The following is a 24,364-nucleotide window of genomic DNA, read 5'->3' as shown; positions in this document are numbered from 1 at the left end:
AATCCGCGTCTTTGTTGACAAAAATTCGAAAACGTGATCGTACTTCTAAATAATTGAATAAAACCTTGCACTTTGGAAGACGTCCTTCCTGTTAAAATCACAAAGAGTTCATTTTACATTGTCAATGGTAAACGATTGTAATGTACTTTTTAGAGAAGTAAAACCTTTCTTCTTCTTCTCTAATGCCATTCTGTCCCGTCCCCATGCGAATTCGTGTGATTTTATCTCATTCGTAACAAAGAATTGTATATATATATATATATATATATATATATTCAATTCAATAAAAAATAAATTCAATATATCATATCCTCAATGAAAATGCTAGTATTCCACTCGCAGTCTTTTCATCGTCAAGATTATTTTTATCGCGTCAACAACTTGCCAGACCTTTAAAAAAAAAAAACCTGCTTAAAATGAACAGTCTTTCATCCTCTTTGCGGGGCCTGCAGTTAGAGGTAGTACATTCGTTTTGTCGCTTTTACACTTTAAGTATCAGAATTTGTCAACAGAGGGAAGTTTAATTTATAGAGGATGTTAGAAGAGGACCTCAGAAGGTTGTAGTACCTCATAAATTGTCAGTTTCGGTAAGTTCGGATTTTATTTCACTTCTTTAGCATCATGAAGGTTGACAATTTTATACAAAAGCGCAATGTTTCTTGGATTTCAAGTACATTCTGAAACGGTTTCAAAATTGCAAAATAATTATAAATTTTTTTAAGTGTGTGTGTGTTGCATGAGTGCGATGACTTCGAATGGTGCTCAGTCACAATTTTGATCTTATAATATGAAAAAAAACAACCCACATTTGTTGAGATAAAACTATAGCTAAATTTGATGCCATCCTCATTTAATTTTTAGAAATGGCGGGGGTGGGGGCATGAATCTAAATGGCGGGGGTGGGGGCATGAATCTGTGTCCACGAGCATCGATGGAAATGTACTAATCTTAGAACATTACAAGTTATGCATAAAACAACCATTCACACTGAGAAATGTATTTATAGGCCTCAAAACGCAAGTATCAAGCTGTCAGTTATGTTAGAAATGTCAAAAAGAGATTTTTTCAGAAGTTAAAGAAAATAAGTTCCCCATTAAGGAAAGAAATGTAAAATGTACCTTGTGAATCACATTAATTGAAAAAAAAATCTTTATATCGTAACTCTTTATGACAAAACTGATTTCTATGAAAGTGTAAAGCTGTTTAAAAATACATTTATATTGAATCAGATCTCTTAATCTTATTATTCACAATTCTAAATCTAATTCCTCGTTATGCTACAACTGTGTTGGTAGAAATAGGGATAAAAACTTTAAAAAGCTAATAGTGAAATGTTGAGTGCAAAAAGGTAAAGTTGAATAATACCCTTTTGTTAAACAAGAGATACACTGCCCCCTCCCCCTATACACGTTATTTTGGTGATTTTTGTCTAAAGTCGTACGTGTACAGTTGATACATGCAAATTATAGATAAAGTTTTTTTGTTTTTTTTTTAAACTTACATACATGTAAGGACAAAACAAACAGAATATGAATGTATGGGTTGATATATATATATATATATATATATATATATATATATATATATATATATATAAGTTTGGTTGTATTTATGATGTTCAAAGTTTAAATATATTACTATACCCCCAACCCTCCCTAAATAACGCAATGCAAATGTCCCTTGCTGTTATAGAAATCACGGGATTGAATTACATTTTATACGTCCCTTGCTGTTATAGAAATCACGGGATTGAATTACATTTTATACATCCCTTGCTGTTATAGAAATCACGGGATTGAATTGCATTTTATACATAAATCGTATGCATTCGTTTTACTTATATAAACATAGATTTAGTTTTCATCATTTTTATGCCCCCACCCCCGGAATCAAAGATTCGGGGGCATATAATTTTTGATCTGTCTGTGGCAAAAAAACTTTAACCTTGGTCGTATTTTACCATTGACTTTTGACCTGGTTCCACTTTGTTGTAATCCGCGGGCATCAGCTCGTGTTTTTTGTTGTTGTTAAAAGTTTGATTGTAGCAAATGTCTTTAACAGACAAGCGAACTACTTGAATCAACTAGGGGAGTGACACCCACTGTTAGTGCTGGAACATTAAGGGAACACACACAGGGTGTATAAGGTCATTTTGTAACGAGGTAAGGGCTTTTTCAACACTCCAGGGTGGGGTTCGATCTGACTCCACTGCCATCAAACTACCTCACTCATAATATACTGGGCTTCCCATGGGGATCCGGGATAGAATAGGTCCTCAGTACCCTTTGCTTGTCGACGGTCCAATCGGAACCAAAGTCCCGTGTCACAGCAGGTGTGACACGATAAAGATCCCTCCGTGCTCAAAGGCCATAAGCGCCGAGCATTGTTCTAAATTTTGCAACCCTTCATCGGCATTAGTGAGGTCTCCATATTAAGTGAAATATTCTCGATAAGGACGTTAAACAATATTCAACAGATCAATCATAATATACTGGGCTGAATACAAATACACACAATGACGACATCACTGGCAAATTGTACTAGTTTAAATTCAACGACGGCAGACGATGAGCAGACTTTGAGCAGAAAAGCTCACGTGAACCTATGGGTCAGATAAGGCAATGAAACAAACTTGAGTGCATAATTGAATAGCTAGATCTCTTCTGTAAAATTCTCCTCGCATAGAGTACCATTACTCATGACCATTTCCCCAGGCCTGCTCATGGAGCACAATGGTACATGCGGGTAACTTAAAACACAAGCATTCTCATGTAGAATACAAATACGTTCAAACTTTAGTCCCGGGTCATAATTAAGATTTAGATTTTTTACACAGAAATACTCATGCAGGAAAACCTCTTGAGCTTCCTCTTGAAATGTCGAATTATATACATGCAAGCATCCTCATGTGGTGTAGAATTCAATTTGGTCTAATAGCGGGACCACGATATGGGCTTAAAGCTTTACATATTTAGTGTCTCGAACTTGTATTCATAAATCATCAATGTGAATCAGATGAGCTTAGTGGCCTATCGACCTCTTGTGTGTTCATAAGTATAATATTGATACCTGTTTTCAAAGGAAATATATATAAGGTTCTGCTTACAAAACCTTCAATATTTTCTGATGTGCAGAGTCATGATCTATGCGTTGCATTTATGGTTCCATGGTTTTCAGCCGTAAAAGTCTCGAATCTACTACTAACTCGCTTCTGATCGTATTTCAAACTGCTGTGTCTACTCCATGAAAGATTGTGAGATACCATACACACAGCTGCAAACGTTGTGTGTATATTTGTAACCCAGAACTTTCGATGACGTTTTGTCTTAATACCTTTAGGATTACCCGGTTAAGGATTCGACTATAGCTAGATTAAAGAGACTAATTCAATCTCGCTGATAGGTAATCTTTGATGAAATCAAAAAATGCGTTCTTAATTAATCGGACGTATCTAATCCTGATTAACAAGTAATGGTGTACTGGTATATGAATCTTAAATAACTATTTTAAATCGTCTAATGAGACTACGCTGGACGTGTTAACTTTAACAAAAGGTACATGCAAATACTTTTGTTTTGTTTTTTTTATTTTAATGTATTAAGTCGTTCACATATATATGTATTTGTGACCATTGAAACCATTTCGACATTTCCAATTTGACACAAAAATATTTAAACTCAGGTAAAGAAAAAAGTTGTGCGCTTCTGCTTTAAACACCCCCGAGAGGAACTGCACTATGAATAAAAAAAAACCAAACAAACAAAAACAACAACAAACAGCAAAAAACAAAACAAAAAAGAAACAGCAAAAAAAAAAAATCAAAAAAAAAAATCAATATATGCACCCAGGGGTGCATGAGCCGAGTTGCATGGGATACATTGTAAAGTCAGGAATGATATGGCATATTTATAATTGTGAAGAACTAATTTCAGTTTTAAACTTTTCGAGTTACTGTCCAAAAACCATATTTGTCTGAAGTATTTAATCTATTTTTGGTCACTGTGACCTTGACCTTTGACCTTTTCTCTCCAAAATCAATAGGGGCCTTGCGTCTTGGTATCCAACAATATATCCAAGTTTCATTTGATTCAAGTTAAAAAAAATTGAATTATCCTCCGGAAACCAAATTTTTTGGAATTTTAAATCTGTTTTTGGTCACTGTGACCTTGAACTTCGACTTATTTTCTCCAAAATCAATAGGGGTCTTCCTTACCTGGTACATAACAATATTTTTAAGTATCATTTGATTCGGATTTAAACTTTCTGAGTTATCATCCGGAAACCAAGTATTTGTGAAATTTTCATTCTATATTCGGTCACTGTGACCTTGACCTTTGACCTTTTTTCTCCAAAATCAATAGGGGTCTTCCTTACCTGGTACCCATCAATATATCAAAGTTTCATTTGATTCAGATTTAAACTTTCTGAGTTATCATCCGGAAACCAAATTTTTGTGAAAAATTAATTCTATTTTCGGTCACTGTGACCTTGACCTTTGACCAATAGGGGTCTTTCTTACCTGGTACCCAACAATATATCAAAGTTTCATTTGATTAGATTGTAAACTTTTCGAGTTATCATCCGGAAACCAATTGTTGAAGCCCAACCGCCCGCCCGCATCACCAAACCAATAGCTGAGTTCAACTTCGTTGCAACTCGGCTAAAAATAAAATACCAAAAAACAAAAAACAACAAACAGCAAAAAAAAAAAAAAAAAAAAAACAACAAACAAACAAAAAACATCAACGACAACAAAATTAAAATAAAAAGAAACAGTAAGAAAAAAAAAGAAAGAAAAAAAAACCCTGAAGTTAAATTAATGTGATACACTGACAAGCAAAATTTCATTGTCATAGTTTTTCGAAAGCAGGAGGTGGGGATGGGGCTGCTGTTCGTTTTATTGATACTAGAGCTTTAAGTTAACCTTATTCGCAACCTTCAGAATCTACCCTTTGGTGTATGTGTGGATAAGAACGACAATGAGGGAGATTCCAGCTAGATGTTTCGTTTTAAAAATGAAAATGTAGGAAATCGGTCATTCTCGTCATCTAGGTGAAATTTTAATTTAGTTTATCATCGTACATCCAAGTATAATATTCAGGGTTGAGCAGCAGGCTAGCGACTTTAAGGACGGACATTTAATTTCTATAGTACCACTGACCTTTAACAAATCGCCTTTCATTTATATCACTAATATTTCAATCGTGGTTTTGTTACAAAATTCATTGTCATTTAATCACCTGCATACTATGTATTATCCTCTGCATTGAGTTACAGAGGGGGTGAAGCGACGCTGCTGTAAGCTGTACACGTGGGATTCTGTAATGGTGTACGAGTTACCTTGTGGTTTATATAATTGAAAACCGAAACACTGAGGGTTTATTTATTCCCCCCATGGCAAGTTGTCGAATCCCTTGATATTCAATGTCAGGGATTAAAGGTCAAGGTCACAGAAGGAAATTTCTTAAAATGCTTGGGCAGGATTCAGACAAAACCGTGGCACTGGAGAGAGAGAGAGAGAGAGAGAGAGAGAGAGAGAGAGATTATTCAAACGTTCCCTATGGTGAGTTGTAGAATTCTATTATCAATTTACAAGGTCAGGCGTTATAGGTCAAGGTCATTAAATGATTATTATTCTTTATTGCTCAAAACCTACGTTTTATGACATATATGTATACAATTAAAGCACCGGTAAACAATCAGGTATATAACATTGGTGATTATATTATTAGGTAAACAATCAGGTATATAACATCGGTGATTATATTGTTGTGTAAATAATCAGGTATATAACGTTGGTGATTATATTGTTATGTAAACAATCAGGTATATATATATAACATTGGTGATTATATTGTTAGGTAAACAATCAGGTATATAACATTGGTGATTATATTGTTATGTAAACAATCAGGTATATAACATTGGTGATTATGTTGTTATGTAAACAATCAGGTATATATATATAACATTGGTGATTATATTGTTAGGTAAACAATCAGGTATATATATATAACATTGGTGATTATATTGTTAGGTGAACAATCAGGTATATAACATTGGTGATTATATTGTTAGGTAAACAATCAGGTATATAACATTGGTGATTATATTGTTAGGTAAACAATCAGGTATATATATAACATTGGTGATTATATTGTTAGGTAAACAATCAGGTATATAACATCGGTGATTATGTTGTTATGTAAACAATCAGGTATATAACATTGGTGATTATATTGTTAGGTAAACAATCAGGTATATAACATTGGTGATTATATTGTTAGGTAAACAATCAGGTATATAATATTGGTGATTATATTGTTGTGAAGGGGTGTTCTTATAAGTAAAAATAATTCATGTGTCAGAGGCCCTGGTTCTAGATCAGTACTGGTATCAAAATACTTCCAGAAAGAGGCAGGTACAGTTTCTGTCATCTGGCCCAGAAAATTGATTTCAATAGGAGTCCCAAAATCTGCCATTCCAATATAGAATATATAAGCAAACCCAAACTACATTTAATTTGATTCAAAATTGCTTCTTGCTGTAATGGCAAAAGCATGAAGTTGGCATAAAATTGCCAAAAATGCCAAAATCATTGAAAAAATTCAGAAATTCTGGGGGATTTCCTTTCAGAAAACACGCAGCCCATGCGTCGAGCAAATTCATATTTAAATACATTTTTTATCGTCTATTAATAAACAATATATATTAATTCCATTTTGCTCGACAGATGAGCATACCTTTTCCTAGGCAATAATCTGGATGAAATTTAACAGTCATTAAGCTCTTTTTGAAAAAAGGCGGGAGATAATCTTATTCATGACGTAATAATGATATCAAATAAGCAATAACTTTGATTTAAGTTGAGATAATATACTTGGCATATATTTAACTTACTTAATACACAGATCAAGCTTAATTCAAGACACAATAAAAACAGAGAAATTTTTTGGGCCTTTTTATATACACAACCGTACATTGTTCTTTGTTCTTCTATCATCAATAATTTATGAAAATCAATAGAGTTTGATGACAAGGCGTGGGGAAATTAATTTTGTCCTAAATTTTGATGGCACAACTCGACTTTTTTGCTTGACCTCTTCCCACTAGTTCTGTTCAAATATCGCATTCGCACATGTATACTTGCACGTGTAAGACATTGGGAAAGATATTTCGTACATTCTTGATATATCAATACCTTTGTACTATTTCATTAAGTCGAACAATTAACAACACGAATTACAAATTGACAAAATAACTGCCTAGGGATTATAAAGGTTTACATGTAGTTTTTATCCACGTGGCACGACATAAGTTTTGAAAATAAAGTTGGATAACTTATATTTTTCTCTTCCTAGTGTGTTATCTAGTAAAATATAACACTTCAAATACAAGTGACAGATCATGTGTCCAATAAATAACGATCTTTTAGGTTCCATGACAGTGCAACTTTTATATCACTTGACCAATCCTCGTTCACACAACGCAGGAAACTAATTTAGGTTATGATATTAGTAGTGTTTTCATTCTGATTGATTTAATCAGTCAATGAGATTAAGTGATCAACTGGTGAATGTTTGGCCAGTTATTGCCGATAAGAAAGATACGTACTGTGTGTGTGCGGGGGGGGGGGGGGATCTATATTTTTTAAAGTGGCTAATTGAGATGACAACCATTATGATGATGCTGAGTCGGCAAGTTCAAAACGGCGAATATCCTGACCGTACTTTACTTAGAAAATGGTGGAATAATTTGAATATGAAAAAAAAAAAATGTTTCAAATATAATTAACAGTGGCAGATTTAAGGAAAATTTAAATTTTCAAATTTAAGGTAAACTGTGGTCTTTTGCTTAGAAAAATGCAAACGATAAAAGAAGCAATATATTCTTCCACTCTCGGAAAAATAAATGACAAAATCTTTTGATTTATTGAATCACATTTATTGGGAGAACTTACATTATATATTATATGATAGAAAATAGTAAAAATGACTGCATAGGAAACATTTCAAGCCCTGTAAAATCCGGGAGCTTCCGGGGGATTCGCCCCCTGGGCCCCCACCAGGGCTTCGCCCTGGACCCACTGGGGGCCTCAAGGCGACCCCTAGACCCCGTGCCTCATAAAGTTGCACCCCCTAACCGCATTTCCTGGATCCGCCCGTGATTAATATGCCGCGTAATAGCATGCTTAATGAATATGTATCGTGAATTCCTAAAAGCAGGTTTGGTCTCCATAAAGCTACATGCCAACTCATTCATGTACATATAATATCTAAACATATTGATATATTGTTCAAAATTTAGACAAAAACCATATTTACCCCCTTCCCGTCTCCCCAAGAAATAAAGGGGTGCGATGGTTCTGCCGTAAATCGTGGGAAGGGGGTGATGCCGTAGATTCATCACTTCACGGGTTCAATTCATCGGTTCAGTCTTAGATTTCAACTACCATTCATTATTCTAACTACCATTATACTAACTACCATTCACTATTTTAACTACCATTCACTATTTTAACTACCATTCACTATACTGACTACCATTCATTATACTAACTACCATTCACTATACTAACTACCATTCGCTATACTAATTACCATTCACTATACTAATTACCATTATACTAACTACTATTCACTACACTAATTACCATTCACTATACTAACTACCATTCACTATACTAACTACCATTCACTATGCTAACTACCATTCACTATACTAACTACCATTCACTATACTAACTACCATTCACTATACTAACTGCCATTCACTATGCTAACTACCACTCACTATACTAATTACCATTCACTATAATAACTACCATTCACTATATTAACTACCATTCACTATACTAACTACCATTCACTATACTAAGTACTATTTACTACACTAATTACCATTCATTATACTAACTACCATTATACTAACTACCATTCACTATACTAACTACCATTATACTAACTACCATTCACTATGCTAACTACAATTCACTATACTAACTACCATTCACTATACTAACTACCTTTCATTATACTAACTACTATTCATTATACTAAGTACTATTTACTATACTAACTACCATTCATTATACTAAGTACTATATACTATACTAACTACCATTCACTATACTAACTACAATTCACTATACTAACTACCATTATACTAACTACCATTCACTATACTAACTACAATTCACTATACTAATTCACTATACTAACTACCATTCACTATACTAACTACCATTCACTATACTAACTACCATTCATTATACTAACTACCATTCATTATACTAAGTACTATTTACTATACTAACTACCATTCACTATACTAACTACCATTCACTATACTAACTACCATTCACTATGCTAACTACCATTCATTATACTAACTACAATTCACTGTACTAATTCACTATACTAACTACCATTATACTAACTACCATTCATTATACTAACTACCATTCACTATACTAACTACCATTCACTATACTAACTACCATTCACTATGCTAACTACAATTCACTATACTAACTACCATTCACTATACTAACTACCTTTCATTATACTAACTACCATTCACTATACTAAGTACTATTTACTATACTAACTACCATTCATTATACTAAGTACTATTTACTATACTAACTACCATTTACTATGCTAACTACCATTATACTAACTACCATTTACTATACTAACTACCATTCACTATACTAACTACCATTCACTATACTAACTACCATTCACTATGCTAACTACCATTCACTATGCTAACTACCATTCACTATACTAACTACCATTCACTATACTAACTACTATTCATTATGCTAATTACCATTCACTATACTAACTACCATTCACTATACTAACTACCATTCACTATACTAACTACCATTCGCTATACTAACTACCATTCATTATACTAAGTACTATTTACTATACTAACTACCATTCACTATACTAACTACCATTCACTATACTAACTACCATTCACTATGCTAACTACCATTCACTATACTAACTACCATTCACTATACTAACTACCATTCACTATGCTAACTACCATTCACTATACTAACTACAATTCACTATACTAATTCACTATACTAACTACCATTCACTATACTAATATAAAGAAATGAAGAAGTGTAACCAATTAATTAGTAGAATTTTGCATGTTAAAATAACGAAAGAGTAAACTGTCAAAGGAGGAGAGGGGTGGTGGGGTGGGGTGGTGGTGGTGTCCCTTGTTGCTAAGTACCTGTTTGTGGCCCCTAATTTGTTGGAGTGATATGTTTAGTGTCTCTTTATTTCTGGATTTAGTTACATGTATATTTCCAGTCACCACGTAATTCTGAGTTTTCTGGGTGTAAAAAACTCTTTTATCACGCCTCAGACAAATTGACGCCGTAATAAAAAAAAACCCGTATCATGCGAGAAGAATCCGTATTGAGCGAGTAATTTATTGTCGGGTTCGACTTGCAGCCGTGACAAAATTGGCGAAGCGAAAAGTTGTATGATATAAACCCCCACATATACAGTTAGAGGTCTTCAATGTGATAAATTCGTTACACATTTAGTTAGTGACTTGATACGGAAAAATACATGGTGTGAAAAGAAAACCCGTATTTCGCCTCGACCGATACGGGTTTTCTTTTCACTCCATGTATTTTTCCGTATCAGGTCACTAACTAATTGTGTAACTAATATTACTGGTTACTGTGTTTGTGTGTAATGAACTATTTGGTAATCTTTAGTTAAATACAGGGCGGGGTGCGAGATACAGAGCGGGGTGTAAGATACAGAGCGGAATGTGAAATACAGAGCGGGGTATGAAATACAGAGCGGGGTATGAAATACAGAGCGGGGTGTGAGATACAGAACAGGGTGTGAGATACATGTTATAAATTATGGTAACAATTTAGTAAAGAATCCTCCATAAATCGTTGATTTGATTAACCTATATTTTCTTGTGGTGTATTCCCTCTTATGAGCGATCTTTTCCTCTGGTTAGTAAATCTCAACTAATTTCAGCCTGATTTTTACCGGGCTGCGGCAAAATTTACTGTGACCCAGTATAGATTGAAAAGGACAGCATGGCATAATGAAGGTATGGTACATATGTATGTACTGATGAATTGTGGAAAGTCCTATATAGTCTAGATCTTGTAGCTTCTCTAACGTCAAATGACGAGGTTGTCATGCGTGGATTCGGTATGGCGACTTTCCGTTACAGAGAGATTAAATTTCACCTTGAAATATTTGATCTTGTTGTTTTTGTGTGGATTATTGATTCTAACCGATTATTAAAAGATTAATTAATCGGCACGAACGCAATGAACGTTCCGAGTTTGGTATCAATACTTTATAGCGATTCTAACCGTGACGACTGAGATAAACTCCCCATCCAGACTATCGAAGTGTCAACATAATCGCTTTTTTCCGATATTTCCTAGAATTTCTTAGTGACGGATTTAGCAGACATTGTTTGATTATGTGAGTAGACTTCTGTATCTGCAAAATATTACTTGAAATAATGCCAGATATCTAACTGGTTACAAGTATGAAAGTTGGAAATTAAACACAAATTTTAAGGGACTTTCATATTATGAATTTACAATTAGCCAAGAAATGTAAATTACCTTAATACTATGTTATATCATAATGAATATATTTTGGGAGATTTTCATGGAATATTAAAACAAATGCTCCTCTTTAGGAATGAAAACAAACTGAAGTTTTAAAAGCCCCCCCCCCCCCCCCAAATAATATCGAATTGGCATTGTACATAGCATATGTAATCACACATGGGGAGCTCTGATTTTGAACTAACAGTGTTAGTATGTACTAACATTGTTAGTATGTACTAACATTGTCAGTATGTACTAACATTTTCAGTATGTACTAACATTGTCAGTATGTATGTACTAACATTGTCAGTATGTACTAACATTGTCAGTATGTATGTACTAACATTGTCAGTATGTACTAACACTGTCAGTATGTACTAACATTGTTAGTATGTACTAACATTGATATATTGCTTTACTGGATATTGGTACAGTATATTGTTTTGCTGGATATTTTCCTTGATGACGATGCTTTGTGTGAATTTCATATGTTCGCACTGTTCCTGTAAAAAGCTAGCTTTCAAATCCAGTGAAAAGGCGCTCGATATAAAGGTGTTTTGCGATTAATATCATTTGTATTTAAAAATGCTCAGATTGCAGGATGTTTATACTATAAATTCAGTGAGTTCGCTACCAGTCTATACAACAAAATTGATGAAGTTGAGGATGTTTTTATCGTCGTGTGAGTCATTTAAGCACTACCCATAATGCGACACCACGGGAGCTCTATTCATTTTTACCGAAAACCGTCTTTATTCGTCCTTTTACATTTTCCCCCGAGTCCGACAAGGTATATCGATAGAGTAGTGGAAAGACTCCGAGCTACTGAACGTAAAAAAAAGATTGCCATTATGAAATGTAATCACGTCAAGGGTTAATTGCTGTACATTTCTTCAACAGTTAAGGTTAGAAAGTTGGGATCGATCTCCCATAGCCTATTGTGTGTTCAGGCGGGCCTGGTGTACAGCATCCTGTCTTGAACAAGAGGGGTTTTTCTCGAGACGATTTTAGATTCAGAAACAACACACAATTACATGTATTGAAACTGCCAACAGCGTAGAAATCTCTCTCCCTGTTACACCGTGCTTTATTGGATCATTACTCTAACACAGAGCCGTGGCGCTGGCAGTCACATTGGGTATTCAGATGGTTTATCGATACAAAATATACAGAGATGGCATTTTAATGATTTATCCTCTTCAAGATTTCCCTTGTTGTTGTTTTTTCTGTCACCGGCCGGTACAAGGATTTTGCACCGGAATTCTTTTAATCTCGTGATTTTTAAAATTTCAGAATTTAGAGCATGGTTCTTTTATGACAAATGTGAGACGATAGCGCTCTTTGAGGGATATACTACAGCGAAGTAGAATGGGGTCTAACGATATTTCGGCCCACGTGTATGAAAGACTCATCAGCATCATTAGCAAACCCCCACATCGAAGGACTGACCTGGAAATTAACCAAATCCTGTCCTGGTTTAAAAAGAAGTCAGACTTGTTCCGGCAACTCAAAGATGGTAAGTGTATTCGAAATTTAACGTTTTCAACTCAACACAAATGATATCAATTGCCCTCATATCACAGGGGGCCGAACCGCTTTAATTTGGGAAAAAAAACCTTTTACACTTAAATGTAAACGGTATTATTTCATATTTCAAAATTAATGATTCAGAAACATGTATTTTACTAATGTGTCATCAGATGTATGTATAATAATACTGCAGTGAAAATTCTTGATGACCTCTACGCTTTATAGCTTTAGTTGAAAGAAATTATGGCTTTCTGGTCTTACCCGGGAGGTAATCGAGTTCATGATTTTTCCGTTTACTTTTCAATAAAGAATTTAATTCTAAGTGTATTATGATAGTGCGAAAAAGTTAGCCATGTCACGGTTATCAATGACCGATAGCTAGGCGTGCTGCTAATGGCTTACTTATGATAAATTGGCCATTATCTAAGGGAAACTGTGTCTCTTTACTTCCGGTGTACAGGATAATTGATATAATTAAGACATGGAGTGTGGCCGTACTGTCATGTTCGGTCCGGATTAACTCGGTCTTATCGTTAATATAAATACAGTGAAGATAAAACATCTCCGAATTTGTTTTGTTTGCTTTCGCCATTGTGTAAATTTTTACGGTAATTCAGTTAAATTTGTCCAAATTTCTGACATTTGTGTTTATTCTTTTTAATTAGTCGGTTGGATGGTTTACGTTCTATTCACGAATGTTTAGCCGTCACCTTCGGTGATGTGCAGGACTTAAACTGCCATGGATGGCGCTCAGATCAGTGAGGGTTCTTTATCGTAATGTTCAACACCTTCCTCCACCTCCATCTTCAAGGTCATATTCGAAAGACCTGTGACTTTCACTTCTAACGCCGGACCCTCAGCGAAGGTAAATGGACTACACTGTATCCATGTTAATCGTTTCGGGTTTGACGCTCGACCGGGATGGAGAATCGAACCCGGGTCCTCTTGTAGCGAGAGGAGCGTGCTAAGTACAAGGCTAACGATGTGGTTGTATTTCATTTGAAGCGTTATCGAGAGACCATGTGAAAAATATTTCACAAAATACGTGGAAAAAACGGAAGATTTTTTTAAATTTTTTATTTTTTGCATTTCTAGCTATATACTTAGTAAATAGTGCTGGAAGAACTGGAAATAGATTTATTCTCTGTCAGATAAACAAGGTCCCCCCCCCCCCCCCCCAAGTCACATTATTGTTTCCGGCCACGCTCGAGGACTGGACGGGATAGGGAAATGGAACAAATGAATGCAACGCGAGAGAAAGTCTTTAAGATAATACACAAATGATTTTATTACGATATTCACACACCTTTAGACCCGATAGGGAGCGGGGATTACGGGTTTGTATGACGATAAGGCTAAATCAGTTCTCTATTAACATTTATTGTTGTTTAATGACAGAGTGCCCTATGGATATTATTGATTGCGCCACGATTTAATTATCTGCTGACAACATGTTAATTTCATTTAAATCCCGTTTTCACGATTCTTGGCGTCTGATATTAGAAAATACGAGAGAAATAGGTGGACATCATATTTCAATGATATTTACGCGTAGTTCCATTACTAGCGACCTTTATCGAACATTGAGGATTAATAACACGAGGTGGCAAGGCCAAAATTAAAAATCGGATAAAATGGATATCCCAACAGTGCAAAGTGTTTACAACAGAAAATGTTTGCTTTCCTCAAAACGAAATTGACAAGATGTTTGTTTCCACTGTCACTCGATTTTTCTTTTCTTCCCTTCTTTTTTTGTGTGTGTGTGCCCTTTCCTTTTTCCATAATGGGCAATAGGTGTGAATATGCAAAAGCCTAGCCTTTTAATGTTGAATGACATTTTATTCAAAAGTCTGACGCTTTGAAGCATATATGTAAGAAGTGTCTCAGATCTTGAAGTAACTTTTGGTGCGTACAAATTTTACCTGCCACAGTGTGAAAGATCGAGATAGATACGGTTAAAGATAAAGTTTTAAATTGTTCACTTTCTTTTAAAAATCTCCACCCATTCATAAAATCTGCAGAATGTAAACTCTATATAATGGCATTAATACCGTCCATTTACAATATACGGGATGACTCTAAATAATGACAAGTTTAGCAACAAAATTTCCTTGTTATGAGATGTTTCAAACAGGTAATAACACGCCTATATACGGGCGCAAATGTACGTACACACACAGACACACACACACGAGACAAAGAAAGGTACAGGTACAGGTAACGAATAATACAATCATCCTTTTGATGGTCTTCCAGATAAAGACAAAAAAATCCTAAATACCAACAAAATAATTTTCATTTCAGAGAGAGAGAGAGAGAGAGAGAGAGAGAGAGAGAGAGAGAGATAGGACTTGATCAGAATCGAACCTAACAACCTTAATTATGTATTTATATGTCTTTCTTGCTTTTCCTGTAGAAATTATTGTTGATATTGTGAAGAACTGTGAATTTGAGACAGACGAAAAAGATGACCTCATTATCAAACAAGGAGATGAAGGGGAATGGTAAGACCCTTTGACACATTGGTGATTTTTGTCCGGGTTTCCCCTTAAGGAGGAATAACACATCAGTTAAGGAGGATTGCTACATCAGAGAAATTTGAAAACGCTCAAATTTACTTTATTTAGTCAAAAAAAAAATGTAGTTTTATAGAAAGTAATCTAAAAAAAAAAAAACTCTGCTGGGTTTGAACCCGCGATCTATAGTTCAGTAGTCGACTCGTTCACGGTCTGAGCTACCTAGCTAGGCAATCTTTAAAAAGAATATACAAATATTGCTGATATTCATATTATCCTTCATGTTTAAAAGGAAGTCAGCCATCATAATGATGCAGTGCACCTCTTTAATCAATGGTTTATCTAAATATTATACTATTTTGTATTCTGCATGGTATCTGCTTAAAACTGTTAATGTCATCGATGAATTTAATTTAAATGTGTTGTGATCGATATTGTGTCTTTTCGGTAGTGTCTGTTGCATATTTGTCTTTCTACATATTGGTTATAGTGAAGTATTATACTTTCTTGACATACACATTGTTACCTCTTTGATGGTATGTACATTTAGTTTCTTCATCATCTTGAGTGGGACAGTGTCTATATATATCAACACTAACTTCGGTGCTGATGATGACACAGGAAATAACTACTCCGGTTCGGAAACGGAAGTTGAGAGAACCAAGAGCGGACGGCGGCAAAAACCACTGGACAGGTCAATCTACGGCAATTATGTTGGGAAAATAGGTGAGCAGTGTGAGAAAATTTTATTTTGAGAAAAAATATTTAGGAATTAAGGATTTTTCCAAAACAAAAAAAAAGTAAAAAAAAAAAAAAAAACCCAAAAAATCAGGTAAGCAACCACTCGAAATCACGGCTATTTATCACGGTGATAAAAAAAAATTCAAAGCTTTAATCTCTGCAACAATTATAATTGTTATGTATCTAACGCTTTACGCGAGAGCTTTACACTGCGGAAATGCCGATCGTAGTTCATTTCCTCCGATTATGAAGACAGCTATAGTTTTAATGGAAACTTTGGACTATTTGCCACCATCTTTAATCTAAATAACATGCCAATGACATAAAGCTTTTCCAGTATAATACACAGAGAACCGGGGTCACACTTTGTTTGGAACTTCAAAGTACAAAGAGGCTCACTAGCCTCGGATAATTTTATCTACTGAATCTGTCCTCAGAAAAAAATCAATGAAGCAGATAAATCATTTTCAGGATTATTCTATTCATTTAAATGAAACTTTGACTTTTCCTAATTAACATGTTATATTAGCCTACAACTTAATTTTCCAAGCGATGGAGTCCAGCACCAAACCCGGGATCACGAAACAAACTTAAACATAAATTAGAATTTCAATCACCTATAAAATGTCTATTAACTACAGAAAACTAAAAGTTCAAATTTGACATTAACAGCATTCTAGTGACATGATTTTACAAAACGTCTTATGTGGGACTGTGTATTTATCGTGTGATTTTAGTGCAGTATACAGGCTTTGACTTGGTTAAAAATATTTCATGAGGTATCGGCCAAATGACTGACTGATCGGCCAAATCCCCTAGAATTCTCTACATTTACTTATAATTTCAACGTAGATTAAACGTCAACCAATTCTGAAAAAAATTCACTTCCTTGTAAAAAAAAAAAAGTTTCATATCGGTTTATCATTCTGAGCAAATTCGTAAAATTAATGAAAGAATTAAAAACATAATTCAATTGATATTGTAAGCAAGACTTAATGTTATCTATTAAATAAAAATCGAAGCTGTGGGAAAACTGTCCATGCAACTGATGACACCAACTTGTGAAAGAAGGAGTAAAGACTAAATACTTTTTTTGTACACAGATGCTGGTCGGAGCTTCGGTGAGCTTGCCTTGATAAACGCCGACTGTATCCGGAATGCTACGATCATTGCCGATGAAAAGACCGACTTGGTCATCGTCAACAGGGACTTGTACAAACGTTCATTGCATGAGTTCCAGGCAAAGGATTTCGACGAACGGAAACGATTCGTGGACAGTCACTCCATGTTTGATAATTGGCTACCTAAGTACAAAAAACAGATGGCCATGAGTCTGAGGCGAGAGAAGATTCTCTTCGATGCCACCATTGTTCGACAGGGGGCGCCTGTGGATGGAATTATGTTTCTGTTAAGGTGAGAACTAGAACAACATGACACAACTTTCTTAATCATTTTGAGCAGAGAAATAAAAACCCATATTTTTTTGGTTCTCAAGGTTACCTGAATTTTTCAATAACACTTGAAATTTTCAGTAATACTCTTTCTCAGCATTGGATAGTGTTGTTTATTCCTATTTTTCCATTCCTGTAATTAGTTGAATAAAATCAGGGCCGTAAATTACATGGAGGCGGAGGAGGCAGCTGCCTCCTCCAACTTTTGAGCCAAAAAAAATTAAAATTTAAAGTTCATTAGAATTTATGTTGTTTCCAATAACTAAGAACATGATACCTCCCTTAAAAAGCATTCCAAATCTTTCTTTTAGAATGAGTTAGTCAAGTAATATCTTAGAAGGCCCTAGAATCAAGGATTTTGCACGAAACGTGTTCAGTGTACACAAAATGTGCTCAGCGTCTGGGGGCCTGAGCGGCCCCCAGACCCCCTCCTAATTTCCTGCCTCCTCCAAATTGAAGGTTAATTTACGGCCCTGAAAATGCAATTATGCTGACAAATTATAGACCTGTGGTGGTTTCACTAGATAGTATATTGCAATTTGAAAAAAAGAGAGTTCTGAACATGACACATCAGCCTTTTGACCTGTAATACGGCAGCAGCAAAAAATCAAAATGAAATCATTTTCCTTCATCATTGGAACTGCCGTTATTAACCCTGTGTTTTAATCTCTCTGTCGCCACTCTGGTTATAAAATGGCGAAAAGCCTTTGAGAAAATTCAGTGTAAATCTACGTGAGCGGCACCAGTAAACCCGGCTCAATACTTTAATGGATTAATCCAATTCCTTGCAGATCATTTCAGTATAATTGGATTGGCACTTGGTGCTAAAAAGGCATGAGTGCGTTCAACTTCTAAGGTTGCGAGTGTTTTAAAATACGTGTATTTTACCAGCAATATGTATACCTAAAATACTAATACGATAATTTACTTTTAAAGAGAGAAAAAAAAATCATAGTCATATTACTTAGCTTGACTCAGGTTAATAAGTGCCAAATGGTAAATTCTTTATTATGCTCTTCATGTGAGTTGCGTATCAAAATATAGGACTAGATAAATGTAGAATCGACTCTCTTGTTCTTGATAATGATATGCAGATTTTGGAGCTTACCATCAATTTAATTCAAACTGCTATTTCGGAGCACATTTCTTTCTAGGTTTTAGGGAATAACACTTACAAAGTGGGTAAATTAAGGATGAATAGCACTTACAAAGTGGGTAAATTAAGGATGAATAACACTTACAAAGTGGGTAAATTAAGGAGGAATAGCACTTACAAAGTGGGTAAATTAAGGAGGAATAGCACTTACAAAGTGGGTAAATTAAGGAGGAATAACACATACAAAGTGGGTAAATTAAGGAGGAATAATACTTACAAAGTGGGTAAATTAAGGAGGAATAACAGTTACAAAGTGGGTAAATTAAGGAGGAATAACACTTACAAAGTGGGTAAATTAAGGAGGGATAACACTTACAAAGTGGGTAAATTAAGGAGGAATAACAGTTACAAAGTGGGTGAATTAAGGAGGAATAATACTTACAAAGTGGGTAAATTAAGGAGGAATAACAGTTATAAAGTGGGTAGATTAAGGAGGAATAACACATCAAAATCATCATGACTGCAAACAATAATACATATATGTATGATATACTATTGTGGTGTTGGAAAGTTTAAATTTTGCCTCGTTTTTGGAAATAAACCTTTAATTCTAGCTTAACATTATTAAGATTGATTAATTGTATGTATATTGTTTAATGTCCCTCTCGAGAACTTTTCACTCATATGGAGGCGTAAAGTTTGCCTCGTTTTGGAAAAAACCCTTTAATTATAGCTTAGCATAAATCAAAAACCTTGCGGAACTCAACTGCTTGATCTACAAATTGCCGGAAGCGCCTTTATGTAGTGAACAAATCAAAGAAATGAATTATTTGAAAAGGACAAAGAATATATTTCTGACAGTATCATTACATCTGTTACTGTACATCCGTTTGATAAAATATGACGATTGTTATTCATCCTTACGACAGATTTTCAGGGCGCAGAAAATTGATGGCTTTAGCCACAGAATCAGTAAACATTATTAACATACAAACCTTTATTAGTTATGTGTACATGTATATTACAGTGGTCAGGTCAAACTCCTGATGGATTCCGTGTTACATGCTATGCAGTATCCAGCCTATTTCCCGTTAGTGGATCCTGCCGATTTGGAGAAAGTTCAGGCCAGAGAATTACTACGCAGGTAGGCGGGACTAAATAGGTTGTCCTGAAGAAAAGAAAGTCATCATGTAGACTCGTGATCTTAATGTGGGAGATCTCTGTTTGAAAACACTTACAAAACAGGTTATGTTACTCCGTGGAATCGTTTTCAATACATCTGTAACATGTATGTTATTTTCAAACTGAGAAATGTGAAGAAGAAAGACATTTTTAATTTAATGAAAAATTTAAGTATTTTTTGCTATATCATTAAAAATTCTTTGAAATTTTCAATGAAGGACACTGAATTCAAATTATGGCATTATTGGTTTTAAAAAATATTACAATATTTTCTTCTTAGGGAGTTGAGTATATCCCCATCTAGGCTAGAGGACAAGAAATGGTCACCTGTCTCTATATCCACACCCTCCGTCTCCTCCGCCATGTCCGCCACAGACAGCAGGTGTAAACTAAGGTCCCCGCAAGTCTCCAGACACAACATAGAAGTCTGCAACCTGGGGGCCTTTGAGATCATAGGTAATGCTTCGTCTTATATCAAGCTTGTACAATTCTGTATGAAACTGATACGTTGCTCTATCTTGATGGTTCATTGCGCACTTTGGGATGAATTATATCCAATGTTGACAAATACTGTGAAAATTTTACAAATCTCTTATGCCTTTACTGTCATTGGTGACTTGAATACTTGTACATATTTTCAAAATCACGAGAAGTTTTGTATGAATATCTAGCATGACTAGAGGAGCGGGTGTCGTCTGCGATGACATCATCAATGATATGATAGGCGATAGATAACGTAATCCCAACATGTTGCTGCATTTCCTCCATTAGCACGCAAATGAAATTTAAATAATGTAAATGAGTATTTTGGAATCAAAATAGGAGTTTTCAATAACACATTGGTAGATTTTATATATGTCAACTATTATCAAGAATTTTGAATATATAAACTTGGGGGTTTAGTTTTCAATTAAGCAAGTAAATGAATAAGTACTCACTGATGATGACATTCCTGCGACAGGTGACCTAGAGGCCGTGATAGATTTACCCACGTACTGCTACACAGTGAAATGTACTCAAGAGGCGGAGGTGTTTATCCTGGACCAGAAAAACTACGACAGACTGATCGAAAAACGCAATCCCAAAGTTATTGAAATTCTCAAAGAATCTGTCAGGGAGAAATACAGATTGCGGCTATCGTGGCTTCCGAGCAAAGAACTTCCGCTAATCCGACACTTCCTGTATCAGCTCTGGGAAGAGAAACGGTCAAAGAGGGACCGACCCAAAAAAACAGTGAAGAAAGAACCAGTTCAAGACTGGAGTGTGACTAACCTCAAAAAGGGGCCGCTTATTGACATGTTTGGGCCCGGAAGTGTGTTTTTTCTAATCCGAATGAAGGAGAAACAGCGTCAGTTGGAGAAAGAGCGTTATCAAGGAGCGAAAAAGAGGCTTCAACAAACGCGCCCCAGAAACCCCCAACAAACTCCTCCGACGGTGGACACCATTACATATCAGACGTCACGTGACAGTACATTTGTGTCACAGTTAGGGCGGACGTCCACGATGGATAGTGGACTTGGATCTAGTAAGACTCCGGATCGGATTCAAAGCGGGGTGGATGACGACATTCTGTGTGATGACAGTGGAATAGAGTCATGTCGACTTGTCTGTGAAAGTTCACACAGTCGTACTGGAGATTCGTCGCCTAGAAACGACTTCGCGTTCATAGACTCCGAAATCAACGAAAATAATCTCTTACGACTCGAACAAAGACTAGAGGCCTGGAATAATAAAATGACTAAAGATTCACAAAGGAAGAGGAACATTAAACCTGTAAAACTACCTCGATATGTTCATGAGGTAAACATTATAACGGTAATGATTTTAGCAACATAATATACCACAATTAAATTCAACATTTTTATGTACCGTAAATTGTTGGGATGATCAGAAAGACTACTCAAGTTGAGGTATTTTCATTTCTTTAGTATAATCTTAAAATTGAGTAGCATGCACAACCTACTGCAAAAGAAAATGTATTCAAATACGCCATTAGATGTACTCTAAATGTTGTATTTTTGAAGGGACCCTTAGCTCCAATTCCTGGCAAAAAAGTGTTCATAAAGCCGATACGTAGGAAAGAAATCGACATTATCGAGACATTGAAAAAAGGTTTAGACGAGGATGGTTCCAATACATTGAGGTAGGTTGAACAGAATGATAATATGCATAATATGTAAACGTTACACGATTTGTGTGCAATTCCCTTATCGTGCATTATCAAGATACACGGTGTAAGAAATTAGAACCCTGACAATTTCGTTTTTCGACACCCGCAGTTACAGAGAGGAGACACCAGATCGCAGCGCCCCTCCGACAGGTTCGATAACTCGCTAGTTTTTAGTCCTGCTTTATAACCACCAAAAGACAATATCATAGTATTTAATTTCCCTCTAAAATTTTACTGAATAGTATTCAAAATACCTGTATTGTGAAAGAAGGATATCGGCTACAAGTCTGATGACTACTCAATTATAATTATATATGCTATCCGTTCTGTAGGCGTAGTAAAACTTAGATAGCTTCAGAATCTTGATTTGGCTTATAAATATAATACATCTATCGTCATCGATGGATAAATCCGCTTTTACACATGCTGCATTTATCACGCTTCGCTGTGTAGTACAATGTAAAATTTGAGATAATTTCATGTTATATATATATATATATATATAGTCATGTAATTGCATGCATAAAATTCATAATGTTTTATATTACCAAAGCACGCTGTATATACACAATTAATTTTTCCTAACATACATGTATACAAATGAAAGAGTTGTCTTATAAAGCCTATGAACACATATTTAAAATTCGTACATGATAATACTAAAACTTTTATTTACGTGGTGTTTCTATTTTTTTTATAGCATCGTCGGTACGAATCCAGACAGACACAAAGAAAAGACGACATCGTCCGTTTAGTGTCCGGTTTGATCAGCATCCCATCATCCACAGAAAAAGGGTCAGTCAAGAATACGTAACGGTCACAATAATTCTGTTGTCATATATTTCACGTGTTTAATAATGGATATTTAAGAAATCAATGTAATTTTTGAAAATGCATGAGGGCATAAACTGCAACACATCACGCCCGCATTCTTCATGAAGCATGTTATTCTATTTACATTTTACTTTCATTTCTGTCAGAATCCCCAGTTGTTAAAATAGTCGTACTATATTTATGAAAATTCATACGCACATCGTTTACATTCATGAAGAAATTGCTATCATTTCAGTCGGTAAAGATATCGAAGACAAAAACATTAGTAATGTAAACATGCCATTATATGCTCTATTGTACGTCGTTATATTCTGTTTCTTCAGACTGCAACAGTGAGGCAGTACTCAGCTGCGGAGTATGAGGCACTGAAAGGAGAACTTCGCCGGAAACAGCAGTCATTTAAATCAATTCTTACGCGACCTCAGTCAGCGTTTGCCTAATATATCTTCCAGTGGACTGAAACACACAAGGAATAGAAAACAATACTCAAGTTATTGGACTTTCTCTGTGAGATTTCATAAATGTTTTCTTGAATTATGAAAAACGGTAACGTGAAACAGTGGATTGAAAATACATTTAAATAAAATGCAATATAGTGCTATGTTTCTGGGTTATTTTCTGTGTATGCTATGTTAACAATTTTCCATTCAATTCAATGTTGAAAAAGAACTTTATGTACCTAATCTAAAGACAGGATGTGATTTTGGACACGTTTGGATGGTTTCGCACCTTAACAAAGTTCAGATCTTGATGACTTCCCGACTGATTGTCTAAATGAAGATTCGTAACACAGAAATACATATGTAACTGTTAATTGAATGTATTCATGTTCCACAATTCTCGTTTATCAATCTACACCATTAAAGACATTTTAATGGCTATTCAACAATACCAGAAGGGACCAAATCACAGCTTATGAATATATTTACAAATGTACAAGTACAGGTATATAGTATGTATGCAGATTGACTGAATGACGTTGGAAACTTGCATAATTTCCCCTCATGATCAACAAACAAATCAAGGTGGTTTAAGCAGTTGTTTCTAATAATTGATAAACTTTGATGATATAATCATATTGAAGAGAATCCTTTGTTGAGAAAAGGATGCACTCGGTATGTAAACTTTTGTACGAAAGTCATACAGAAATTAAATGAATAAAATTGTCTGATATTCTTTTTGCAAGATCATTAAATATAATCTGAAAATGAT

General features: G+C 35.0%; 1 protein-coding gene across 3 annotated transcripts; it reads left to right on the top strand.

Annotated features, from left to right (window-relative positions):
- The first annotated feature begins 432 nt into the window (after positions 1-432).
- LOC125647883 (uncharacterized) lies at positions 433-24,364 on the top strand. Of its 3 annotated transcripts, none has more exons than XM_048874711.2 (12): positions 433-587; positions 12,926-13,148; positions 15,579-15,666; positions 16,229-16,404; positions 17,523-17,832; positions 19,994-20,110; positions 20,429-20,604; positions 21,110-21,948; positions 22,173-22,291; positions 22,428-22,468; positions 23,019-23,113; positions 23,476-24,364. In XM_048874711.2, exons 2-12 carry the CDS (start codon positions 13,001-13,003, stop codon positions 23,590-23,592), a joined length of 2,226 nt encoding a protein of 741 aa, XP_048730668.1. In that variant the 5' UTR covers positions 433-587; positions 12,926-13,000; the 3' UTR covers positions 23,593-24,364. The 3 variants fall into 3 exon arrangements, with proteins under 3 accessions (XP_048730668.1, XP_048730667.1, XP_048730670.1); XM_048874710.2 differs by having other exon boundaries at positions 21,110-21,963; XM_048874713.2 differs by lacking the exon at positions 22,428-22,468 and having other exon boundaries at positions 21,110-21,963; positions 23,476-23,527.

The sequence above is a fragment of the Ostrea edulis genome, chromosome 6 (genome assembly GCF_947568905.1).
Source record: "Ostrea edulis chromosome 6, xbOstEdul1.1, whole genome shotgun sequence".
NCBI classification, from domain to species: Eukaryota; Metazoa; Mollusca; class Bivalvia; order Ostreida; family Ostreidae; genus Ostrea; species Ostrea edulis.
Note: the sequence above shows the minus strand (reverse complement) of the source record. Positions and strands in the feature narration are given on the sequence as shown.

Bases quoted from the DNA above. Each gene is read 5' to 3' on its own strand.
- LOC125647883 (XM_048874710.2), top strand. From the start codon at position 13,001: ATGGGGTCTAACGATATTTCGGCCCACGTGTATGAAAGACTCATCAGC. The intron at 15,667-16,228 runs GTAAGACCCTTT...ATGTACATTTAG, and splicing joins CAAGGAGATGAAGGGGAATG to TTTCTTCATCATCTTGAGTG. The intron at 20,605-21,109 runs GTAATGCTTCGT...TTCCTGCGACAG, and splicing joins GGGGGCCTTTGAGATCATAG to GTGACCTAGAGGCCGTGATA.